Source organism: Cnephaeus nilssonii (genome assembly GCF_951640355.1).
Source record: "Cnephaeus nilssonii genome assembly, chromosome: 17".
In the NCBI taxonomy this organism is placed as follows: Eukaryota; Metazoa; Chordata; class Mammalia; order Chiroptera; family Vespertilionidae; genus Cnephaeus; species Cnephaeus nilssonii.
This window is the reverse complement of record NC_137088.1, coordinates 1,300,799-1,324,215: the sequence shown is the minus strand read 5'-3', so window position 1 is coordinate 1,324,215 and position 23,417 is coordinate 1,300,799. Positions and strand designations below refer to the sequence as shown.

Below are 23,417 nucleotides of genomic sequence, written 5' to 3'. Positions count from 1 at the left end.
CGCCCGTCCCGCCTGCCCGCTGGTCGGTCCCTGGGCGGCGGCGGCGGCGGCACCGGGCCGGCCGTGCTAGCGGCGTACGGTCGTGCGGCCCGGAGACGCACAGCCGGCGCGAGGGAGGCCCGACCGCGGTCGCGCGTGAGGAGACCGCGCGGGCAGCGGGCGCGAGGCCGGCGTGAGGGAGCGCGGAGCAGCGGCGCTGGCGGCCGGACCCGCCTGTCCTCGCCGCCGCCGGCATGAGCCACATCCAGATCCCGCCGGGGCTCACGGAGCTGCTGCAGGGCTACACGGTGGAGGTGCTGCGGCGGCGGCCGCCCGACCTCGTCGAGTTCGCCATTGACTACTTCACCCGCGTGCGCGAGGCCCGCGCCCCCGCCGCGGCCGGAGCCCCGGCCCCGGCCCCGGCCCCGGCCCCCGGCCCGCCCGCCGCCCTGCCCGCCGCCGCGCAGGAGCCCGAGGAGCCCGGCCCCGGCGCCGCGGAGCCGGAGAGCGAGTCCGAGGAGGAAGAGGAGGCGGACGGTAGGCGGCGGGCGGGCGGGCTCGGTGGGGGGCGGCCGGGCTGCGGGGCCACGCCGGCGCCCCGGGGTCGGGGTCGGGGTCAGGGCCGAGCCTGTCGGGGCGCCCGGAGCGCCCGGAGGGAGCGGTCAGATCCCGCCTCCGAGGAAACGTGCGCGCCGTGGGCCCGCGTCCGCCGGCCCCGAGCCCCGGCCTCGGCGGGGCCCTCGGAAGACGGGGACCCCCACCCGCCGGCCCTGGCGGAGCCGCCGGCGGGAGGGCGTGTGGAAGGAGTTCGCTGGTGAAGAGTGACGGGGAAGTCTAAGCCTGGACGGAAGCCGGGAGCCAAGAGGGAGGAGGCTCGGCCGCCTCACCCCCCGGCAGCCGAGCCCGCGGGGGTCAGCCTGGCTCAGGCCCTCCGCTCCGGGGCCTCTCGGACGGTTACTGACCTCAGAGGGGGGAGACATCCATGGCGAGGGGATCCGTGAGGGGCTGGGGATCCCGCAACCCGGCCACGTGCCCAGGCCGGAACCGAACCTGGGACCCCCCCGCCCGCGGGCCACGCTCTGTCCCGGGGCCCCACCGGCTAGGGCTTTGCTAACGGGTTTGTCACGCAAACGCCCATCGGGCTGTCTCACCGCCGCCATTCGCGTTTCTTAAAACACGGACCCTGGGACCGGAATCCTGCTCCTCCACAGCCCGGATTCCACCGACGGGCGGGCGTTTGAGAGACGAGGTTCGAGATCGGAAAAGAAAAACTGGCCCCGAGTTGAACCCACGTCAAGTCCTGCTGGCGAGGGGTTCACTGTTGGCCACTGCTGTGCAAGCTTCAGTGCTCTGGGCAACCTCCCTCAGTTCATCCAGCTCTTCCCTGTCTCCCTTAACTTCTTGCCCATTAAATGACGGGTTTTCACCTCAACCCTGGGAATCAGAGATCGCCATTCCCCAAATCTCGGCCACGGATTTGCTTTGCGGTCTAAGGCAAGTTGTCAAGCCTACTTGATGGCAGATTTCCTTGTCTTTAACACGGGGACAGTGGCAGCCACCTCCCAGGGACAAATGTTTTTAAAGGCTTTATTTCAGGAGCGGTCCCTAGGTGTGTTTCACTGTCGTGTCTGGAAATCACAAAGTTGGAACCTGCTTTGCGACATTTTTTCTCTGGTCTCTTTTTTAAAAAATTTATTTTAAAATTAGAGTTGACATACAATATTAGTTTTAGGTATACAACACAGTGATTAGACATTTATTTATATACCTTACAGAGTGACCACCCCCTAAGTCTAGTCCCGCCTGACAACACAGTTATTACAATACTAGAGGCCCGATGCACGAAATTTGTGCAAGGGGCTCGCACTCCCCACCCCCCTGCCCACCACCTCTTCCTTGGCCCCTGCGCCCCACGGTGGCCACCTCTGCCTCGGCCCTCACTGCCACTGCGGCTTCGAGATATCCGGTTTAATTAGCATATTACGCTTTCGTTATTATAGTGATTATACTTTCTATTCTGTGCTTTATGTCCTCGTGACTGTTTTTATAACTGGCATGTATACTTAATCCCTTTCACCTTTTTCACCCATCTCCCCCAAACCCCTCCCCTCTGCTGACCACGAATTGTGACAGTTTTTATTGGACCCTGGGACTACCTGGATAGTTGGTAATTTGGCTAAAAAAAAAAAGATTTTAGAAATTATTCGCAGATGAGTAGAATGGTGTTTACAAGTTTTGTGTAATGTCTTCATTCTTTGGTTTTTTTTTTATTCCTTTTTCAAAGTTGAGTTGACTTGAATTTTGGTAACCCTGTGCTTTATTTTACTGGTATTTAAATGTTTCTTGTTTATATCTCTTCAGTGGCTGTGCTGTGTATAATTATAGAAATCAACACAGGGAGAACTTCTGTTTACAGATAATAGACTAAAGCATAGCATTGCACACAGTGAGATAACTGCTTCACACTCATGAGCAAGGCTATTAGGAAAAAACAGAAAATGGCAAGTGTTGGTGAGGCGGCAGAGGAGCGGGAACGCTTGCTCACTGCTGGCAGGAATGTAAAATGGTCTGGCTGCTGTGGGAAACGGTGTGGCGGTTCCTCAAAAAGTTAAACATAGAATTCCCATACCATCCAGCAATCCTGCTGCTTTGTGTATCCCCAGAGGACTTGGAAATAGGGAGTCGAACAGGTGCTTGTGTGCCAGGGTTCATTGCAGTGTTGCTCACTGTAGCCAAAAGGCAGGAACAGCCGTGTCCCATCAGTGATGAGTGGATAAACAAAATGTGTTATCTATTTACAGCGGAATAGTATTCACCCCCAAAAAGGAATGAAATTCTCATACTGGTACATTCATGCTACAACACAGCTGAGCCTTGAAAACATCATGCTAGTGCAGATATGCCAGACACAAAAGGGCAAACATTGTATGAGTCTGCTCATATGAGGCGCCTAGAACAGGCAGATTCATAGAGAAAGTCAAAAAACGTTTCTCGGGCCCAGGGAGCAGGTAATGGGGAGTTATTGTTTAAGTAGAGGCCTGTTGCGTGAAGATTGGTGCAATAGGCCTTCCTTCCCCGGCTGCCGGCACCCGGGACCCAGGCCTTCGCTCCGGCCGCAGCGGAGAAGCCAAGCCTCTTCAGTCTTCAGTCTTTGCTCTGGGCCTGCATATGCAAATTAACCCACCATCTTTGTTGTGTTAATTTGCATACTCCTGATTGGCTGGTGGATGCCGTGGAGGTGCGGTCAATTTGCATATTTCTTTTTTATTAGTGTAGATCAGTGTTTCTCAACCTTTCTAATGCTGCGACCCTTTAATACAGTTCCTCATGTTGTGGTGACCCCCAACCATAAAATTATTTTCGTTGCTACTTCATAACTGTAATTTTGCTACTGTTATGAATCGTAATGTACTGTATTTTCCGGCGTATAAGACGACTGGGCATATAAGATTTTCCTGGGTTAAAAAGTCGTCTTATACGCCCGAAAATACGGTATTTGGTAAGCTTTTTTGGGGGGGAAGGGTAGATTTCTCTTTCAACAATCTACCTTATTTTCCGGCGTGTAAGAAGACTTTTTAACCCAGGAAAATCTTATACGCCCAGTCGTCTTATACGCCGGAAAATACGGTAAATATCTGTGTTTTCCGATGGTCTTAGCCTCTACAGCAGCGGTTCTCAACCCGTGGGTCGTGACATTAGAAAGGTTGAGAACCACTGGTGTAGATAGTTGCAGAGTTTCTGTTTGGGATGATGAAAACGTTCTGAAATTGGATAGGCGTGATTTTTTAAAAATACATTTTTATTGCCGAAACCGGTTTGGCTCAGTGGATAGAGCGTTGGCCTGCGGACTGAAAGGTCCCAGGTTCGATTCCGGTCAGGGGCATGTACATTGGTTGCGGGCACATCCCCGGTGGAGGGTGTGCAGGAGGCAGCTGGTCGATGTTTCTCTCTCATTGATGTTTCTAGCTCTCTATCCCTCTCCCTTCCTCTCTGTAAAAAAACAATAAAATATATTTTTAAAAAAATACATTTTTATTGATTTGAGAGAGAGAGGAATGGAGATGGAGAGAGTTAGAAACATCAGTGAGAGAGAAGTCAGTTGGCTGCCTCCTGCACGCCTCCTACTGGAAATCAAACTTGCAACCCTGCCATGTGCCCTGACTGAGAATCAAACCCATTGACCTCTTGGTTCATGGGTTGACGCCTAAACACTGACCCACACTGGCCGGGCCAGATTTTTTTTTTAATATATGTATATTTCTTTATTGATCTCAGAGAGGAAGGGAGAAGGAGAGAGAGATAGAAACATCAATGATGAGAGAGAATCACTGATCAGCTGCCTCCTGCACACCCCCCACTGGGGATTGAGCCTGCAACCCAGGCATGTGCCCTTGGCTGGAATCGAACCTGAGACCCCTCAATCCGCAGGCTGAAGCTCTATCCGCTGAGCCAAGCCAGCCAGGGCCAGATTTTTTTTTAATGGAGACCAAATCTTACCACTCTTCAGTTTAATCCCCTCATTGCAAGTGAAATGAAATCCCTTATGGTCTATGGTCCACACAGTCCTGCGAGATTCTCTGTGCCTTTTCTCTCTAGCCCTCCTCTCCTTCCCGCTTAGCTCGTTTCTGCACTGGCCAGGCTCCTTCCCTCCCAGGTTGTCTGTGATTGCTGCTGGCTCTTCCGGAGCCTTGCTTCCCTGGCTCGGACCAGCTCTGCCTTTAGGCCTCGGCTTCGGACAGGCTTTTCCATATTTACCTGCCTAGAGTGGTCCCTCTGTTGTTGGGGTTCAATAGCACCCCAACTGGTTACTTTAGGGCTCTGGTAATGATATAAAATTCTTATTTGTTTTGTATTGTTTTGTTTCCAGTGCTTAGCATTTAGCCTGGCCCATAGTGGATCCTTAAACCCTCTTGTTGAGTAAATGGGTGAAGGAAGGACAGGAGCTGACTGGAGACGTGGGGACTCAGACGGGAGCTGAGGGAGGGGCGCTGGTCCGTGGTGTTGGGAGCCGTGGAGAGGCCATGCCGGGTAAGGCCAGTGTTGAAGTGGTTGGACACAGTGTGGCTCTCAGAGAGAGAGGCTCCGGGGGTCGGGGGGCGAGGTTTATTGACAGTGCGTCAGGGAGTGTGTGTGTGTGTGTGTGTGTGTGTGTGTGTGTGTGTGTGAAGGTGGCTGCAAAAGATGAGGCAAGCGATGGGAGAACATTTTGAAGAAGTGAAGAGCGGACCTGGTGGTGGCTGGAAGTTGTGAGACAGTGGTTTTGGTTTTGTTTGTTACGGTAGAACCACCCTTTGCACGTTGGTTTGCTGAGGGGAAGGAGCTGGTGGGAGGTGGCAGCTGCTGGAACAAGGCCCTAGAGTGGGTGGGTGGGTCAGGACCGAGGGAGACGTGGGGGCAGCGCATCCTCAGAAACTGGAGAGGAATGGGCTTCGTTAAAGAACTTAGCAGTGATTTCATTCACAGGGTAATTTAAGGTTTTATTTCTTTATGCCCTTAATTCAAAGCCTTGTCTTGTACTTACTTGGTTCTAATAAATGTGAATGTTAAAGCCAAAGGAAAATTATCTCCTTGAAACTGGTAATTGATTTTTCTGGCTTTTCTGTCTGTTGGCCATTTTGAATGTCATGGATATATGAAAGAGAAGCGAATGAATTTTTATTGATTTTTGAGAGGGGGAAGGTGGGAAGTGAGAGAAACATCGATGTGTGAGCGATACATGGATCGGTTACCTCCCTCACCCGCCCTGACCGGGGATTGAACCTGAAACCTAGGTATGTGCCCTGACTGAGAATCAAACCAGAGACCTGGTGCACAGGACGATGCTCTAACAGCTGAGGCACACTGGCCAGGGCACAAATGCATTTTTAAAAGGTTTATAATTTAGACCTTTTGGGGGGATTTCTTCTTAAAATGTGTCAACTACAAATTACAAAATCTTTTATCTGGAAATGAAAGAAAAGACAGCTTATTGGATCCCCTTTCAATTCTCAAAACTCTTCAGTATCTGATGAGAGATGATGAGCTATTTCTGGATGATTATATTTGTTGGATTTTTTCATTTGCTCTTGATAAACTTTTTAGTTTCTTGAAAAAAAATAAAGTAATGAAAAGATCATTATTATGATGAAAAATATTGGAAGCAATCCTATGTAATAAAAGGCCAGCCACCATAAGTGGAACGACCAGAGACCAGAACCAGCATGGCCCCTTGCTGGGCTGGCTCCGCCCCCCAGCAAAGAAAGAGGGAGGGCCAGGCCACTGGCGGCGACTCTATGCAGGTGTGCGGCCGGCCAGCGATCGCCCCGCAGAGGGAGGCCCAGGCCAGCCAAGCCATTGCACCTCACACCCGTCACCTGCAGAGGGAGGCCACTGGTGGCAGGGGAGCGGGGGGGCAGTGCTGCACAGATGGCAAGCAGTGGCAGTGGCAGGGTGGGGCCAGCTGCCTGCAGCCGGGGAAAGGGAAGCCCCGATGGGCCCTGATCTCAGGCCAGGCCTAGGGACCCTCCCTGAGGGGTCCTGGATTGTGAGAGGGTGCAGGCCAGGCTGAGGGGATGCGCCCCCGCCCCCAGTGCACAAATTTTTGTGCACTGGGCCTCTAGTTGTAATTATAATAATCACTAACATTTATTTTGTGGTTTCTGGAAATAGCACACTATTTAAAACAAAAGTTAAGTGATTTAGTTATCCTTGGATTATTTTTTTTTATGGAGTTACTTCATTGAGAATGCAGAAGATTTCTTGCTTTTTCTGTCGCTCTGCTTCTGATACTGTTCAAATATTTTAAATTTGTGAAAAAGAATGATGTCCTCAGTGATCTGCTCACAAATTGTTTTCAATGATAGAAAAGAGCAATTCAGTCTCCAGTTAGAAGTGAGATATAGTACCTTGGATCAGACACTGCTTCTCTGAGAGGTACAGTCGTAAGTCCTGTTTGCATCACATCATGAGTACCGCTTCTGTGACTTTGGTGAGGTTCCTGGGGGGACTTACCAGCTTCTTGGGTGTGAGAATATGGAGTTGCTGCTCTTCAGGGACACCTTTCTCCACTTAGGAAGCTAAAAAATGGCTTCTCTCCCTCCCTCCCTCTTCCCTTCCTTTCCACTATGGCCTTCCTGCCCTTTTTTAAAGTGGCTGTGAGGATGGTTTGTGTGGAAAATGATTTCCCAAAAAACGAGAAAAGGTGAGCTCTCTTTGTATAGTGGCCTTTCCTAAGGAAATATGATTATTAAAAACAAATTAGAGCCCGGCCAGCATGGCTCAGTGGTTGGGCATTGACCTGTGAACCAGGAGGTTACGGTTCGATTCCTGGTTAGTCCTGGGTTGCGAGCTTGATCGATCCCCGGTGTGGGGCATGCAGGAGGGAGCCAATCAATGATTCTCTCTCTCGTTGATGTTGCTATCTGTCTTTCCCTCTCCCTTCCTCTCTGAAATTAATAAAAATTCTTTAAAAAAACAACACAAATTAGAGAACACTTATTCACAGAACATAAAAGATTCATTCACTCTAGCTTTAGTACAAAAGCTGAGCTTTGCTAGTGCATTTTCAGTAACCTCCACGGGCAGTGTTTGAATTGTTCTCGTTTGAAGGACCACATGCAGTTGGGCCATCAGCGCACTTCTGTGGCCAAGCACCGGCTGGCCTTATCTGCCCGTTCTGGAGACCGTGCACGGAGCCTGTGTTCGTTGTCTGTGGCACGGAATAGTCTTCATTTACAGTCTGTCGAAGGATGAGAGATTATTGCAAGATTAAGTATTTACTCAGTACTAACGGATCAAGACTTTCTATTCAAGTAAAAAGCAACTTGAAGGAAAATAATAGGGGAACTATTTTGCTCATTGGGAGTTATTTTGTGCCCTGGCTGGTATTTCCCAGTGGTTAGAGTGTCAGCCCACACGCCAGGGGGTTGCAGGTTTGATTCCCAGTCAAGGGCGCGTACCTGGGTTGCAGGTTAGGTCCTGGGCTTGGTTGGGGCTTGTGCTGGAGACAACCAATCTATGTGTCTCTCTCATATAGACGTTTCTCTCTCTCTCTCTCCCCGCTCCCTCCCTTCCACTTTCTCTAAAAAGCCGTGGAAGGAATATCCTCAGGTGAGGATTAAACAAAAATAAGAGTTATTTTGCCATAATTTCAGACGATGTAGCTTCAGGAATGAAAATAGGTGTTGGCTGTTTTTCTGTGTAATTTTTCCTGTCCTATATAATAAAGGGTGGTATGTAAATTGACCCTAACGGTGGAACGACTAGAGCGACCGCTCCACCAGTCACTATGCAGCGCACTGACCACATCTTGGTCCCTTTCCCCGGTGGCAGGCTCCGATTGCCCAATGGCGAATGGGGAACCAGGGTGGGTGGCGGCAAGGGGAGGGGCCGGCTGCAGGCACCCGGGGAAGATGGCCCTGATTGCAGGCCAGACCCAGGGACTGTACCGCGTACGAATTTCGTGCACTGGGCCTCTAGTTTAATATAAAATTTAGTGTATGACTCTTTGGAATTAAAAAAGAAAAAGTATGGGTGTTCAGACAGAGACTGGTAACTAAAACTTTTAGCTTGTATTATTTCTTTCGCATTTGAGGTCCATTTAAGTGAATCTAAAAATAGATGGCTTGAGTTTTTTTCAGTCCAAACCCTGATATCTGCCTGGGAATTTGTCAGCAATAGTTTTAAGCTATGATACCCACAAAATATTATGTGTGAAGACAGTGATTAATAATGTAGAAATTTGGATATCGGGTTGTGAGATAAACCAGTGGCTGAAGAACTATTATTCAGTTTGCAATGTGATAATGGAGCACTTTGGTTTTTTGAGGCATCCATTTATAAAGAAAAGTAAAATTCTGATCCGAGGAGGATTTGCTCCTTGCTGTAATGAGCCGTATCATTTTGTCATGTTCTCGATGGCTCTTGGGAAAGGTTCTTGAGGCTTTTTCTTTGGGGACTCCGTGATCATCAGAAGGCAGGTGAGTTGTCTTGTGTCCAGTGCTCATCTAGTGGGTTGATTTCTTAACTCACAAAAGAGAAGTCATATCTGGTTGGTGATGCTCCAGGGATTTTTTTCTTTCTTTAAAAAGAATTTTTTAAAATTGATTTCAGAGAGAGAATCATTGATCAGCTGCCTCCTGCACACCCCACACTGGGGATCGAGCCCACAACTCAGGCATGTGCCCTATCTGGAAATGGAACCATGACTTCCTGGTTCATAGGTCAATGCTCAACCACTGAGCCACACTATCTGGCCCGGATTTTTTTCTAGGAATCACTAGGTAATCCTCAGATTCTGGTTGATTTTAATGCATACCTAATTTTTAAAATGTTGTTAGTCTAGTAGATCAATAGTATCTAAAATGCTAATAAATAAGAATGGAATATAGTGCCCTTGAAATGAGTGGGCATCAGTCGTCTTGGGCATTTTTGTTTCTTTTTATTTTTGTAAGTTGTCCAGGGAGTTTTAACAGTTTGTTTTTGTTGTATAATAAAGAATGTGTCTGGCCTCTGTCCCAGATTCCTGTCACAGAGCTTCTAAAACTCTTAGAATTTCCTAAGTGTAGGAGTGTTTTTGTTATTTATGAGCCCCTTGGATCACACCTGACTTTGTGTTTTTTTAAAAATTGATTTGAGAGAGAGAGAGAGGAAGGGGGAGAGAGAAACATTGATTTGTTGTTCCATTTATTTATGCATTTATTGGTCAGTTCTCATTGCTCTGACCAGAGATAGAACCCACAACCTTGGCCTCTGAGGATGATGCTCTAACCAACTGAGCTACCTGGTCAGGGTGAGAGGGCTTGTTTATACACTCAGCAAATAGCTATTGAACCCCTATTTAGGCAGACCCTGTACTATGCAAATGTAACCCGGGTGTAAGCGACGGGAAGGGGACCTGGCCCTGAGCGGTCTGCCCGGCCTGCTGGTCGTGTGTGGGCTCCTGGCTTCATGCAGGAAAGATTTCACAACTCGAGTCCAAGTAACGTTTAGAGGGCGTTTAACAAAGCGGGGGCAGTGACACCGAAAGGGCCCGGGGTAGAAGCAGCAGCAGAAAGGGGCCAGGTGCGGAAATGAGCCTAGCTGCGCTGCTTTGGCGGCTGAGAAGTCAGAGAAGCCCTAGCTGGTGTGGCTCAGTGGATAGAGCGTTGGCCTGCAGACTGAAGAGTTCCAGGTTCGAATCCAGTCTAGGGCTCATGCCCGGGTTGCAGGCTCAGTCCCCAGTGTGGGGTGTGCAGGAAGGCAGCCAATCAATGATTCTCTCTCATCGTTGACTAGAGGCCGGGTGTACGACATTCGTGCACGGGGGGAGGGGGGTTCCTCAGCCCGGCCTTTGCCCTCTCGCAGTCGAGGACCCCTCAGAGCATGTCCGCCTGCCGGCTAGGGCCAATCCCTGGCGGGGCATCAAGCCTAAGCCGGCAGTCAGACATCCCTCTCCCAGTCCAGGACCCCTCACTCCTTACTGCCTGTCTGCAGCGGAGGCGGGAGAGGCAGCCTTGAGCCCAGCTTCTGGCTGAGCGGTGCTCCCCCTGTGGGAGCGCACTGACCACCAGGGGGCGGCTCCTACGTTGAGCGTCTGCCCCCTGGTGGTCAGTGCTCGTCATATGTCATAGCGACTGGTCGTTTTGCTATTTGGTCAATTTGCATATTAGGATTTTATTATATAGTATGTCTCTCTCTCTCTTTCTCTCTCTCTCTCCTCCCCCTTTCCTCTGAAATCAATAATAATAATAAAGAAAGAAGTCAGAGAGAAGGGGACCTTGGAAACAGGGTCAGGGCGGTATTCCAGGACGAGCTGCCACTACCCACTGTTTCCTGGTTGCAAGCCCGGTGGGTCCCCTGAGTTTAGAGATGCATGCCTGTGGGGGGAGGGGAGGGGGAGTGAGGGTGTGCTCCTGGGAGGGAGAGCATGCTACAGTATGTGTCTTTTGAGACTGTTTCCCCCACTCAGCATAATGTCTTTGAGATTCATCCAAGTTACTATATGTTACCAATAGCTTTTATTGCTGAGTAATATTTCGTTGTATGGATGTACCATATTTTCTCCATTCATGTTTCCAGGGTTTGGTGACTATGAATAGAGCTGCTGTGGACAGTCATCGTATCTTTGCATTCCTGGTTGCCCATTCACTGAACTCTTTTTTTTTTTTTAATATATTTTATTGATTTTTTTACAGAGAGGAAGAGAGAGTAATAGAGAGTTAGAAACATCGATGAGAGAGAAACATCGATCAGCTGCCTCTTGCACACCCCCTACTGGGGATGTGCCCGCAACCAAGGTACATGCCCTTGACCGGAATCGAACCTGGGACCCTTGAGTCCGCAGGCCGACGCTCTATCCACTGAGCCAAACCGGTTTTGGCCATTCACTGAACTCTTTAGGCCTGTGATCATCAGGCCCCCAGGTTTCTGGAGGGTGGATGTTCTTATGTATTCTGGCACACGTACGCGTTTATAACCACAGTGGGCAAACACATACTAAAGATCTGTCATGTGCCAGGCATTGGAAACACATTGGTAAGCACAAACACCTAGTCCTTTTCCTTAGGGAGACCTCACAGCCTAGCCTGTAGGGGAGACAGCATCAGCCAAGTCACCTCTAGGTCGTGTAGCTTGCACCGGCGGCATTGCTGCTTCCAGGGAAAGGTGCTGGGTTTCTCAGAGCCTGTGAGGCGTCTGACCTCATTAGCAGGTCGGGTAAGGCTTCCCTGAAGAGGGGCCCCGAGAGGTAAACACCATCTTAACCCCCTGGTTGGAAATCGTCACCTAAGCCAGGTGGGGGGCCTGGGCGAGGGATGTCTGACTGCCGGCCTCGGCTGACGCCCCACCACCCCGGAGAAGACCTGGAAGGGAGAGGGCGCTGGCGAGAGAGCCCGCGTGGCAGGCAGAACCGTTTCCAGTGTAGACGAACCGGCAGGGGAGGCACGTTTGGGCTGTTGCAGCCATCAGGAAGGAAGGCTGCCCTTCAGACAGGATGACTGGAGACGGAGAAAGGTGGGCTGAGTCAGGCAGCAAAGTGGGAGGCAGAGCAGATGGAGTTGTAGGAAGTGGAGGTGAGTAATGAGGGGAAGGAGGAGTCGGGTGAATCGGTGGACTGGCAGCATCGGCTGGCGTTCCGGTGAGCTGCCACGGAATATGGTACATCCATACAATGATGACTTTATAGCTACTTGGCCATTCCGACATTTTATGATTTTGGAATCTATGACACACCCTTATTTATAGATTGAATGATATCCATGTAGAAGATGTCGTCTTTAATAATTGTAAGGATATGATTTTATCTTTTGACATTTGTGGGGTAAACATGGAGCCTGTCACTAGACGGTGTACATCTCCGGAATCCATTTGTTTTCTGCTGTCCGCAGCCACGCCGCCTCAGCCCCTGCCTCCCCCACCAGCTGCAGGCAGGGGCTGTAACCCGGTCTGCGATGACTCCCTGCGCTCCACCGCTGACCCACTCACAGGGAACATTTCCAAGTGGCTTCAGTTCATGCCACCTTCTGTGGGGTCCCCTCCCCTCTTCCCAGGGTCTTACAGCTGCCCAGGGCGGGGAGCGCACAGAGCCTGCGGGGGAGCATCCGCAGAGCCAGAGGACAGTGTTGTGGATGGAGGGCTTGCCTGCCACTCCCAGGACGGGGAGGAGAGTCTTCGTTCCTCTCCGCTCAGTTAATAATTCCTCCCCGGTAAGCCTCAGTCTATTCCCCAGACTCCCTTTTCTGGTCTGACAGTTACATCCCAGGGAATCTTGAGTTCTTTAGTCTTTGTTTCTGCTCTCCTCCCCGACGGGGAAAAGAAGGACATAAATTACCAGCTTATCGCTCCCGAGTCCCTGCCACTGCGGGCTCCCAGTGCCCTGCTCACCTGTTGGCTCTCGTGTCTGTGCTCTTTGGCAGCCTCGCTCACGTGCACCTCACACTCCTTTTATTCCCTGGATTACAGGCTCACTCCTCTGCACTCCATGCTTAGACCTTCCTTTTTAGACCAGGGACCTTCCTGCCCTCTCTAGACCCTTCCCATGTGCTCACAGAGCATGCTGTTCCCAACGGTGGTGCAGTATATGCCGCACTATTGTGATTATCACATGGCTGTTCTGGGTTATTCCTCAGCAGCTCAGTGCGTGTCAGGCATTGTTTTCTGCTGGAAGAATGTTCCATGCTTGTTGTGCTAGCTGAATGTCTGTCTGAGTCACATAGAGGGGGGTGTGCTGTTTTGAGTCCCTAAGCGGCGGTGAACTTGGAGGAAGATGGTCTCTCGGTCGGAGTCGTCCTGATTGCGTTCTCTGTGCCTCGGTGTATCTTGTTCAACGGCAGCGGTTTCTTCTGGCCCTGGGAGAGCTTGTGAGACATGTGCTGATTAAAATTAATTAAATAACACAGGTTTATCAGGCAGCATGTTTTTACCCATTTTGTTTACCTTTTTATTCACTCATTCATTCAAGCTAAATGCCTAAAGTCCCTTGTTTTTAATTACATTTTCTACTGCAAGTCAACTTATTTTTTTACACTTTTGGACTCTTTCACCGTAACAGGGAATGCTTTAGGAATTTAAAAAGTACTTTCGTGGCCAGCCGGTGTGGCTCAATGGTTGAGTGTGACCCATGAACCAGGAGGTCACAGTTTGATTCCCTGTCAGGGCACATGCCCAAGTAAGGAGCATGCAGGAGGCAGCCGATTGATGATTCTCTCTCATCACTGATATTTCTATCTCTCTCACTCTCTCCTCCCCTCTCTCTGAAATCAATAAAAATATTTAAAATATATATATATAATTATTTTGTCTTTTTTGCATAATATATAAAAATAGTGATTTTAAGTTTGCATTTAAAAATTCTAGTTCAGTATAGTGTGAAACAAATTAAGTGAATTTCAACACATTGTTTATTTTATTATTTTTTCTCATCTTTTTGTACGAAATTTTATTCGTATTAACACTTTGTTTATGTTAACGACTATGCATGTAGGCCGGCCAGCTAGCTCAGTTGGTTAGAGCATCATCCCAGTTCACCAAGGTCACGGGTTGGATCTCAGATCAGGGCACATACAAGAAGCAACCAATGAATGCACAAATAAATGGAACAACAAATTGATGTCTCTCTCTCTTCCCCCTCCCTCCTTCCTCTCTCTAGCTTAAAAAAACAAAATAAAACAACAGTCCTGGCCGGTGTGGTTCAGTTGGTTGAGCGTCCATGCACTGAAAGGTTGCCAGTTCAAAGGTTGCAGGCTTGACCCTGGGTCAGAGTGCATACAGGGGGCTACTGATGGATTTTTCACTCTCATATCAATGTTTTTCTCTCCCTTCCTCGCTCTCTCTAAAAATCAATAAAAAATCTTTAAAAAAACAACAACCAATGAATGCATAAATAAGTGGAACAATAAATTGATGTTTCTCTCCACCTCTCCCTTTCTCTCTCTAAAATCAATCAGTAAAAAAATAATAATGACTGTGCATATATTTCATTTACTTTGAATTAGTTACATGAAATATGATTTGACAACAGAATAAAAGTGAAATTTTATCATGTCTGTGGATTCTGTAAAGTTTTCTATAAATAAGATGATATTTTGCAATTTGGATTTTTCAGCATTTTTAGGTGTTACGTACTAAGAATATGCCTTGCATTATAGTTTTTAATTTCAATGACTGTTGTTATTTTTCTCTTAGCTGTTCAAGTTGTTTTTTTGTTTTTCAAATCTCCTGGTTGTTTTTGGTTGTATCTTATTCTCTATGCTTTTGAGATTTTTATGTTTTTAATTGTTTTAAACACCGTGTTCTTATCTTATAATAGTTCTGTGCTCTTGATATCTACTGCTTTGTTTGAGGAATCCTCTGATAGCACCCATGCTGAATCACTTCAGTGTGTGTTTTGTAATTGTAGGTTGTGTCCTCATGTTTAGTGGCTTTAATTATGGAAACCCTAAGGTCTGGGATGAGAGCTTAAGTGATGTACATTTCATTTCATCTATCTCCCTGAGTGGCAGGCACTTGTGTTTCAAATGATCCAGGGAACCTGACCCATAGCCATCAAACTGGAATGCAAGCTTCATGAAATCAGGAGGCTTTTTTTCCTCCACTGATGTCTCCCAAATTGTCTACTATAGTGCATGGGACATAGTACCTATACTGGAACTGAATTTATCATCTTTCTTTTTGACTAAGCTACTGTTCCATTGGAGAAGCAGAGAGGGACTTTTCTGCCAGTAACGACGGGGGCTTTCTTTTGATTCCTTCCTCCCCCATTTGTTCCAGTAACTTGACTTTGACCCCATGCTGAGCAGAAAGATAATTCTAACCCTTTATAATAAACTAGAGGCCCGGTGCATGAATTCGTGCACCAGTGGGGTCCCTCGGCCTGGCCTGCGGGATTGGGCCGAAACCAACTCTCTGACATCCCCCAAAGGGTCCCGGATTGTGAGAGGGCGCAGGCCAGGCCGAGGGACCCCACCGGTGCACAATTGGGGCCGGGGAGAGACGCGGGTGGTTGGCCAGCTGGGGAGAGACGCGGGAGGGCTCCAGGGTGTGTCCAGCCCATCTTGCTCAGTCCCAATCAGCTGGACCCCAGCAGCAAGCTAACCTACAGGTAGACTGTCTGCCCCCTGGTGGTCAGTGCACATCATATCAAGTGGTTGAGCGGCCTTAGCATATCATTAGCATATCATTAGCATATTACGCTTTGATTGGTTGAAAGGCCGACCATTTGACCGGACACTTAGCATATTAGGCTTTTATTATATAGGACAGTGGTCGGCAAACCACGGCTCTCGAGCCACATGCGGCTCTTTGTCCCCTTGAGTTTTTAGCAAAGGCCAGCTTAGGAAGACCCTAATTAAGTTAATAACAACGTACCTACCTATATAGTTTAAGTTTAAAAAATTTGGCTCTCAAAAGAAATTTCAATCATTGTACTGTTGATATTTGGCTCTGTTGACTAATGAGTTTGCCGACCACTGATACAGGATAAGCATTTGCCTCCTTCCTGTGTCTGTCTCAGAGACCGCACATGAGTTGAGTTAGGCTCTCTAAGCTTCCTTCAATTTGTTTTTCACAAATACTCAAATTTCTCATTTTTGGAAGGTGAAAAGATTTTTTTAAAAAAACACACAAAGATAATCAGATTAAGCTTTGAAGGTTAAAAAAAGGCTTATTAAGATGATATAGTTTAGTAGTGAGAATTTAGGTAACCGTCAAACAAGGAATGACAAGTGAAAAATAGAAAAAATTAGCAAAGATAAAAATGTGTGGGTTCTTTTGTTTCTTCTTTACACTAACCATGGGCAGGAGAAAATCCACCCATAATTGAGACTGTAACTTAATGGTTAATTTATTTTTCATTTTCTTATAATACTCATTAAATTATTTGAAAATGAATCAAATGCTATTGTCTAGCAGGTCTTGGGATTGTTTTTAAAGAATATTAAAGAAAGCATTTTACTATTTGGTGTGATAAATTACCAATACATTTGGTCGATTTCTTAATCATTTGGTATGATATAAATTAGATGAAACGTGGATGTGAGCAGAAATAAAAATTGTCACCTTTAAGTACATTGAAGTTATGAAGAGCCTGTTTTCAAAGAGACATATTATTCTCTATATTGTCTTTTTAATTGAATTTATTTGGGGGGGGTATTGGTTAATAAAATGATATAGGTTTCAGGGGTACAATTCTATAATACATCATCTGTATTCCTTTATATTGTCTTTATGTGATCATGCTGAACTGTCTGTGGTTGATTATGGAAGAGTGTGAATTGACCCATTACTTGGTGTTGTGATGCCTAGTTCTGTTGTCAAAGATTTTTGCAAAATGGGAGGATAAAATGGGGTCATATGATATTATGATGACTAAATGTTGTTTCTTCTTTCTTTTGCAGTTCCAATTCCTAGTAGACATGATCGGCGAGTATCAGGTATATGTTCTCTTTCAAAACATACTGCTATGTCTTAAGATAGGGTTATCTTAAAACAAACTGCTCTTTTTAATAAAAAGTTAACAGCAGCCCTAGCCGGTTTGGCTCAGTGGATAGAGGTCGGCCTGCGGACTGAAGGGTCCCAGGTTCGATTCCGGTCAAGGGCATGTACCTTGGTTGCAGGCACAACCCCAGTGGGGGGTGTGCAGGAGACAGCTAAGTGATGTTTCTCTCTCATTGATGTTTCTAACTCTCTATCCCTCTACCTTCCTCTCTATAAAAAAAATCAATAAAAAAATATTTTTAAAAAAATTAACAGCATTCAGAACATTATAAAAATTTTCTGATTCCTTCATTCTATTTCATTTTCAGTTCAGAGTATATATGTGTATATTTTTATATTGCTATAATTAGTTAATTATTATGTCACTAGAAGCCACGCCTTTAGGTTGGATGGAAAGTAGTGCTCTGGTTGTTTTATTTGGCACTCCTTTGATTGTTAACAAAAATTAGTGTTTCCAAACATGGGAAATCCATTTTTATTTTCCCATATAGAACTAACTTGGTAATACTTGAATCTTTTATCTATTATGGTCTAGATCAGTGGTCGGCAAACTGCGGCTCGCAAGCCACATGCGGCTCTTTGTCCCCTTGAGTTTTTAGCAAAGGCCAGCTTGGGAGTACCCTAATTAAGTTAATAACAATGTACCTACCTATATAGTTTAAGTTTTAAAAATTTGGCTCTCAAAAGAAATTTCAATCGTTGTACTGTTGATATTTGGCTCTGTTGACTAATGAGTTTGCCGACCACTGGTCTAGATTATTTTTGTAAGTTTGAGTAAATTTCTGTCATGATTTTTAACCTTTTGAAATTTTTAATGCAAAGTTTTTCACATTGGTTGTGCTATTTATTTTACTTTTGCTATCAAAGTTTTTCTTATGTAACTGTTACCTTGAACTGCCTGGTACATAACAGGCACTCGGCAAATATTAGTTGAATATATACATCCTCCTCTTTTTTATTTTTCTTCATGATTGCTCCTAAGCTGAGAAGGAACCCCCCATTTTTAAAAAATATCTTTTTATTGATTTCAGAGAGGAAGGGAGAGGTAGAAACATCAATGATGAGAGAGAATCACTGATTGGCTGCTCCTGCACGCCTCACACTGGGGATCGAGTCCACAACCTGGGCTTGCGCCCTGACTGGGAATCCAACCGTGACCTCCTGGTTCATAGGTTGGCACCCAGCCATTGAGCCACACCTGCCAGGTGGGGAGGATACCCCCTTTTGGCATATTGCTGATCAATATATTTTCCAAAAGTTTTTTGTATAATTAAAATGTGTGACTTTTGGGTGCATCCAGAGTTCCTTTGCTTTATTTTAGAGAAAGGGCTTTTTCTAGCGAGTTAGAGTAACCTGAGTTTGGCTGTCTGTTGGGATGTTAGTGTCTCAGGATTGTCACTCAAGCTGCACATGTCACCTTGTTCTTTCATGTCACCCACCCTTCCACTCACCCTTTCTGTCCTTGCACCCTTTTCTTTGAGAAAAGCTGCTCATTTTTCCAGAAAGCCTTTGATAACATTGTGCACCAACGTCTGTTGAAAGGAGATGGAAGGAGGTGTTCTTATGTGTAGAGTTATTCACAGAGAGGAAATGGAGAAGAGACTAAGGCTGGTGCAAGACCTGTGAGGGATCATCTCCATTTCGGTTCATCCTTGCCCGCATCCCTCTTTCCAGAAAGATCAGGGATGTCCCTTGGCATCTGCAGGACCGATGAGGGCGGTGGAGACAGCGAGCTCTCCTGCAGAGGGCACAGCGCACAGCGGGTGCTCGCTCACGGATGGCCGCTGGGCTTTCGGCGTGCGGCAGTCCTTGAGCTGCCGAGGACTCAGACGAGCACATGTTGTCATTCCTCCCCCTCACGTTTCACAATCCTATTGAACATCTAAGACTTTTTAACGTTACTCAAATGTTAAGTGAAAATAAAAGATTCTAAAATGACTGTGCAGGAGAGAAAGCAGCCTGTAGCAATAGCTGGCATACAGATTGTGCTCGGTGCACAGCTTTAAGGTCTTTCTCAATGCCTGCCTGCCTTGTATTGTTAATAAATTCTTACATTAACACTGTAGGTACATGCTATGAGTATCCCCATTGTACAGACAGGAAACGAGCAAAGCAGAGAGTAAGTCGCTCGCAGCGGTCGAGGTGACAGTGTGCCCAAAGGGAGCGTGAGCCCTCGTGTTCCTCCATCGCTGAGACCCTCCGTGGTCAGTCTCCAGTGGGCCCTCCGCGTCCTCGGCCTGTCCTCTGAGGGTAGCGGCATCTTCTGCTCTGGCTGAAGCTCCGCTTGCCCTGCAGGCTTCTCCAGTGGCGGCTGTGCTCACTCTCCTTCCGGTAACACTGACAACACTGACGGGATGGGTCTGTGCTGCTCGTGGCTCCTGGCTCGTGGCTCCTTTCAGACCGTTTGCTTTCCCTCCTTCCTAAAACTCTCGGCTTCAAACCTCTCATTGTTATATTCTCCCAGCTACTACCCCTCCTTGTTTTACTAGTAGTCATCTAATAATCCCATCTTGTCCCTTTTCTTTTTAAAAAATATTGTTATTGTTTTCAGAGAGGAAGGGAGAGGGGGAGAGAGAGAAACATCAATGATGGGAGAAAATCCTGGATCGGCTGTCCCCTGCACACCCTACACTGGGGATGGAGCCCGCAACCCGGGCCTGTGCCCTGACCGGGAATAGAATAGTGACCTCCTGGTTCAGAGGTCGACACTCCACCGAGCCTCACCGCTGGGCCCTTTTTATTTCTACATCGTTTCCCTTCCACTGCCTCGCCCCTCTGGTCCTTGACCTCCTCTCTTCCAAGGACCTTGTCTTCCACCCCATACTCCATGGCCACGCTCTGACGTGACAGACTCTGCGTCACTGGTGCCAGTCTTGTGTCACTTGACCTGCTGTCTTCTCAGCTCCTGCTCCCGCCCTGGCAAGGCATCGATCCGGCCTCCTTTTCACTATTCCTCTTCCTCTGGACTCACGTTCCAGTCTTTGATCAGTGACTATAGCCACACCTTGGCACATGCCCCTGAAGGAACACTTCTGGGAGGCGGGCAGAAACTGCCCTGGGAGCTGGAGAACATGGCTGCTGGTGGGCCAGTACCCGAAGGAGGCGTCTAGCTGGGACAGTGTCCTAACACTCGAAGCGGGTGAGCTGGACCTGGCCGCTCTGGCTGAAGGGGAAGAGGTAAAAGAACGGTGGGAGGAGAGGTGCGATATGATTCAAAGACTTAAGCACAGACTGGCCGTGTGAGGACATGGGAGCTGTGAGCCTGAGTTCTGCTCGGGCTGTCGGACACGGTGACGGAGCACGAAGCAGCACAGGGACCAGGCGGGCCTGAGTGTCTCCCGAGCCCAGCCCCGCTGTCACTCACCCTTTTCGGATTCTAGTGTCGTCGTCCCGTTTTACCATTAAAGAGTCCAAGGATCGGGGCCCTGTAGAAATGGGGTGAGGGGCGGGGGCCCAGGCTCAGACCAGGGTGGGGCGCTTCAGAGGCGAGCTCTTCCCCTGGCAAGCGCTGGGGTTGGGAAGCAGTGCCTCCCAAGTCCTAGCAGAACAGTCTCTACATTGAATGAGCAGTTTATGAATTCTTCAGAGGCAGCTTTCTGGAAGTAATCCTGAGTTATGTGAACTGTCTTTGAGTTTGACATGTTAGTCTGATTCTGTTCATCTAAAAAACCTTATCCAAAAAAACCCTGTTCATTTATTGAACGTGTATTGACGCTTCAAAGCGCATTACTTGGAATGTGTGTGTTGGGCATCAGGTCACAGGTCGGCAGGGGCGTCTGCTTCTAGTGATGACTAGCACCGTCAACAGGAGAGTCCGCTGAGAATCTCATTGCTGCATGGCAGGTGCCTGTGACCAGCCGTCCCTGTCTCGTAGGCTCACATGCTTACAGTGTACTTAGATACAGGGGTTTTTCTTTATATCCTTTCACAGTATTCAGTACTTTTTTCATCCATAGCTGTCTTGGGGTGAAATACTACTAAACATTGCTTAAAATAACTTAGAAACCCAGTGTTATGGATCGTGTGTCTCCCTCAAAGGCCTATGTTGAGGCCCAACCTCAATGTAATTGCACTTAGAGATTGGGCCTTTAAAGAGGTTAATCAGGTTAAATGAGGTCTGAAGGATGAGGCCCTAATCCAGTAGGACAGGAGTCCTTATAAGAACGGGAAGAGCCCCCGCCGTTTGGGTCAGTGGTTAGAGTGGCAGCTCACAGACGGCAGGGTCCCAGGTTCAATTACCGTCAAGGGCGCAGGTTTGATCCCCTGCCCTGGGTTGGGGTGCATGCAGGAGGCAACCAGCCCATGTGTCTCTCTCACATTGATGTTTCTCTCTGTCTCTACTCCTCCCTTCCACTGTCTCTAGAAAAGGGCAATAGAAAAAATACCCTTAGGTGAGGATTAACAAAAAAATAAGGAAGGGAAGGGAAGGGAAGGGAAGGGAAGGGAAGGGAAGGGAAGGGAAGGGAAGGGAGGAAGGAAGGAAGGAAGGAAGGAAGGAAGGAAGGAAGGAAGGAAGGAAAAAAGGGAGGGAGGGAGGGAGGGAGGGGAAGAAAGAGAGGGAGGGAGGGAGGGAGGGAAAGAAAGGGAGGGAGAGGGGGGAAGGAAAGGAGGGAGGGAGGGAGGGAGGGAGGGAGGGTGGGAGGGAGGGAGGGAGGGAGGGAGGGAAGGAAGGAAGGAAGGAAGAAAAGGCAGAGCCACCAGGAGTGCAAGCTCAGAGGGAAGGCCGTGTGAGGGCTCAGCAGGAGGCATCGGCCCTGACTGGGGAGCTCAGTTGGTTAGAACGTCCTCCTGATACGACAAGGTCGCTGGTTTGATCTCCGGTCAGGGCACATACAAGAAGTAACCAATGAATGCGTCAGTAAGTGGAACAGCAAATTGATCTCTCTCTTTATCTAAAAATCAATAAAAATTTAAAAAGTAAAGGAATGCATCCAGCTACAAGCTAAGGAGAGAGAGAGGCCCCAGGAGAACCAATACCTTGGTCTTGGACTTCTAGCCTCTGGACTATGAGAAAACACACTTCTGTTGTTTAAGCCACCAGTCGGCGGTGTTTCCTTATGGCAGCCCAAGCTGGCTAAGACACCCAGCGAGCAGGTCAGCATGGGGCCTCAGGCTGGTGACCAGGACCGGTGCGCATTTCTTTGTAGACATGAAAGTTTCTCTCACAAGCACTTAAAAAAAAAACAACATATATGTTTGGTTTTTAAAAATATTTTATTATTGATTTCAGAGAGGAAAGAAGAGAGAGAGATAGAAACATCAATGATGAGAATCATTGATTGGCTGCCTCCTGCATGCCCCCACTAGGGATTGAGCCCGCAACCTGGGTACGTGCCCTTGACGGGAATCAAACCCGGGACCCTTCAGTTCCCAGGCCGACGCTCTATCCACTGAGCCACACCAGCCAGGGCCCACCAGCACATCTTAAGAGTCCCATTTCTGGATGAAGGAGCACCAGTTACCGTTTGGAAGAAGGCTGTGCTGGATAATCTAGTGTCCTTTGTACGGTTCGTATTGCTGACTAGTGACATCTGCTGGAGACCTGTGGCAAAATAAATTCCTCCAAACCATGGGCCGTGCTGCTGCTAGTCTTCCTTTTCTTTCTTTTAAATATATTTTTTATTGGTTTCAGAGAAGAAGGAAGAGGGAGTGAGAGAGGTAGAAACATCAGTGATGAGAGAGAATCATTGATTGGCTGCCTTCTGCACGCCCCACACAGGGGATTGAGCCCGCAACCCAGGCATGTGCCCTGACCGGGAATCGAACCCGGGATCCTTCATTCCACAGGCCGACACTATCCACTGAGCCAAACCGGCCAGGGCTGGTCTTCCTTTTCAATAGGTCTTCAGCGTCTCAAGGCACTCAGTGTGGCTCTTGAGGCTGCGGCAGGGGCCATCCGGCCTCCCCCAGGGAGCCTGTGCACTGAGACAAGCTTCCTGCTGTGAGAACGCAGGGCAGCAGTCACGGACACTGAGAGGTGGATTTCTACACAGAATGAGAAGCAATTGGGGATTAGGACCAGGAGATCGAGCGGTTGGGTGTAAACAGGAAGAGGGCAAAGGGAGGGGAGTTCAGAAGAAAAGGGGGGAAATTCAGGACCAGTTTTGAAAAATAAAGTCATAATATTTTTCCACAAATAGAAACATATAAATAATTTTAATGAAAATAACTACTTTTGTTCAAATCATAGTATAATAATACCCATGTACCCATCTAGCTCCAAAATGAAGGGCTTGTAAACGTCGTGAACGAAGGAGTAGCGATTGGGGCAGATTGAATAAAGGTCGAATGTGAGAGTATTGCTGAGGAAGAATTTGAGGTGTTGATTGGATACGAGGAGAGAGGAAGTCTGGTGAATCCCTAGTTTGGAAAACGGCTGGTAATGACAGCACTAAGGACACACAGAAGCAGGAGGCTTGCAGGTTAGCACGCTGTCTGCTCAGCAGCTCTCAGTCTCCTACCGAGACAGCGGTGACGATGCCGAGAAG

The 23,417-nt window shown here is 48.0% G+C and overlaps 1 protein-coding gene across 1 annotated transcript in view; it reads left to right on the top strand.

Moving 5' to 3' along the window:
• The window catches only part of PRKAR2A (protein kinase cAMP-dependent type II regulatory subunit alpha), a 46,366-nt gene continuing 22,949 nt past the window's right edge, over positions 1-23,417 (top strand). Inside the window, exons 1-2 of the mRNA XM_079794786.1 lie at positions 1-516; positions 16,830-16,865. Of these exons, the coding sequence (XP_079650912.1) occupies positions 234-516; positions 16,830-16,865 (319 nt within the window). The 5' untranslated portion in view covers positions 1-233. The remainder of the gene's footprint in view (positions 517-16,829; positions 16,866-23,417) is intronic.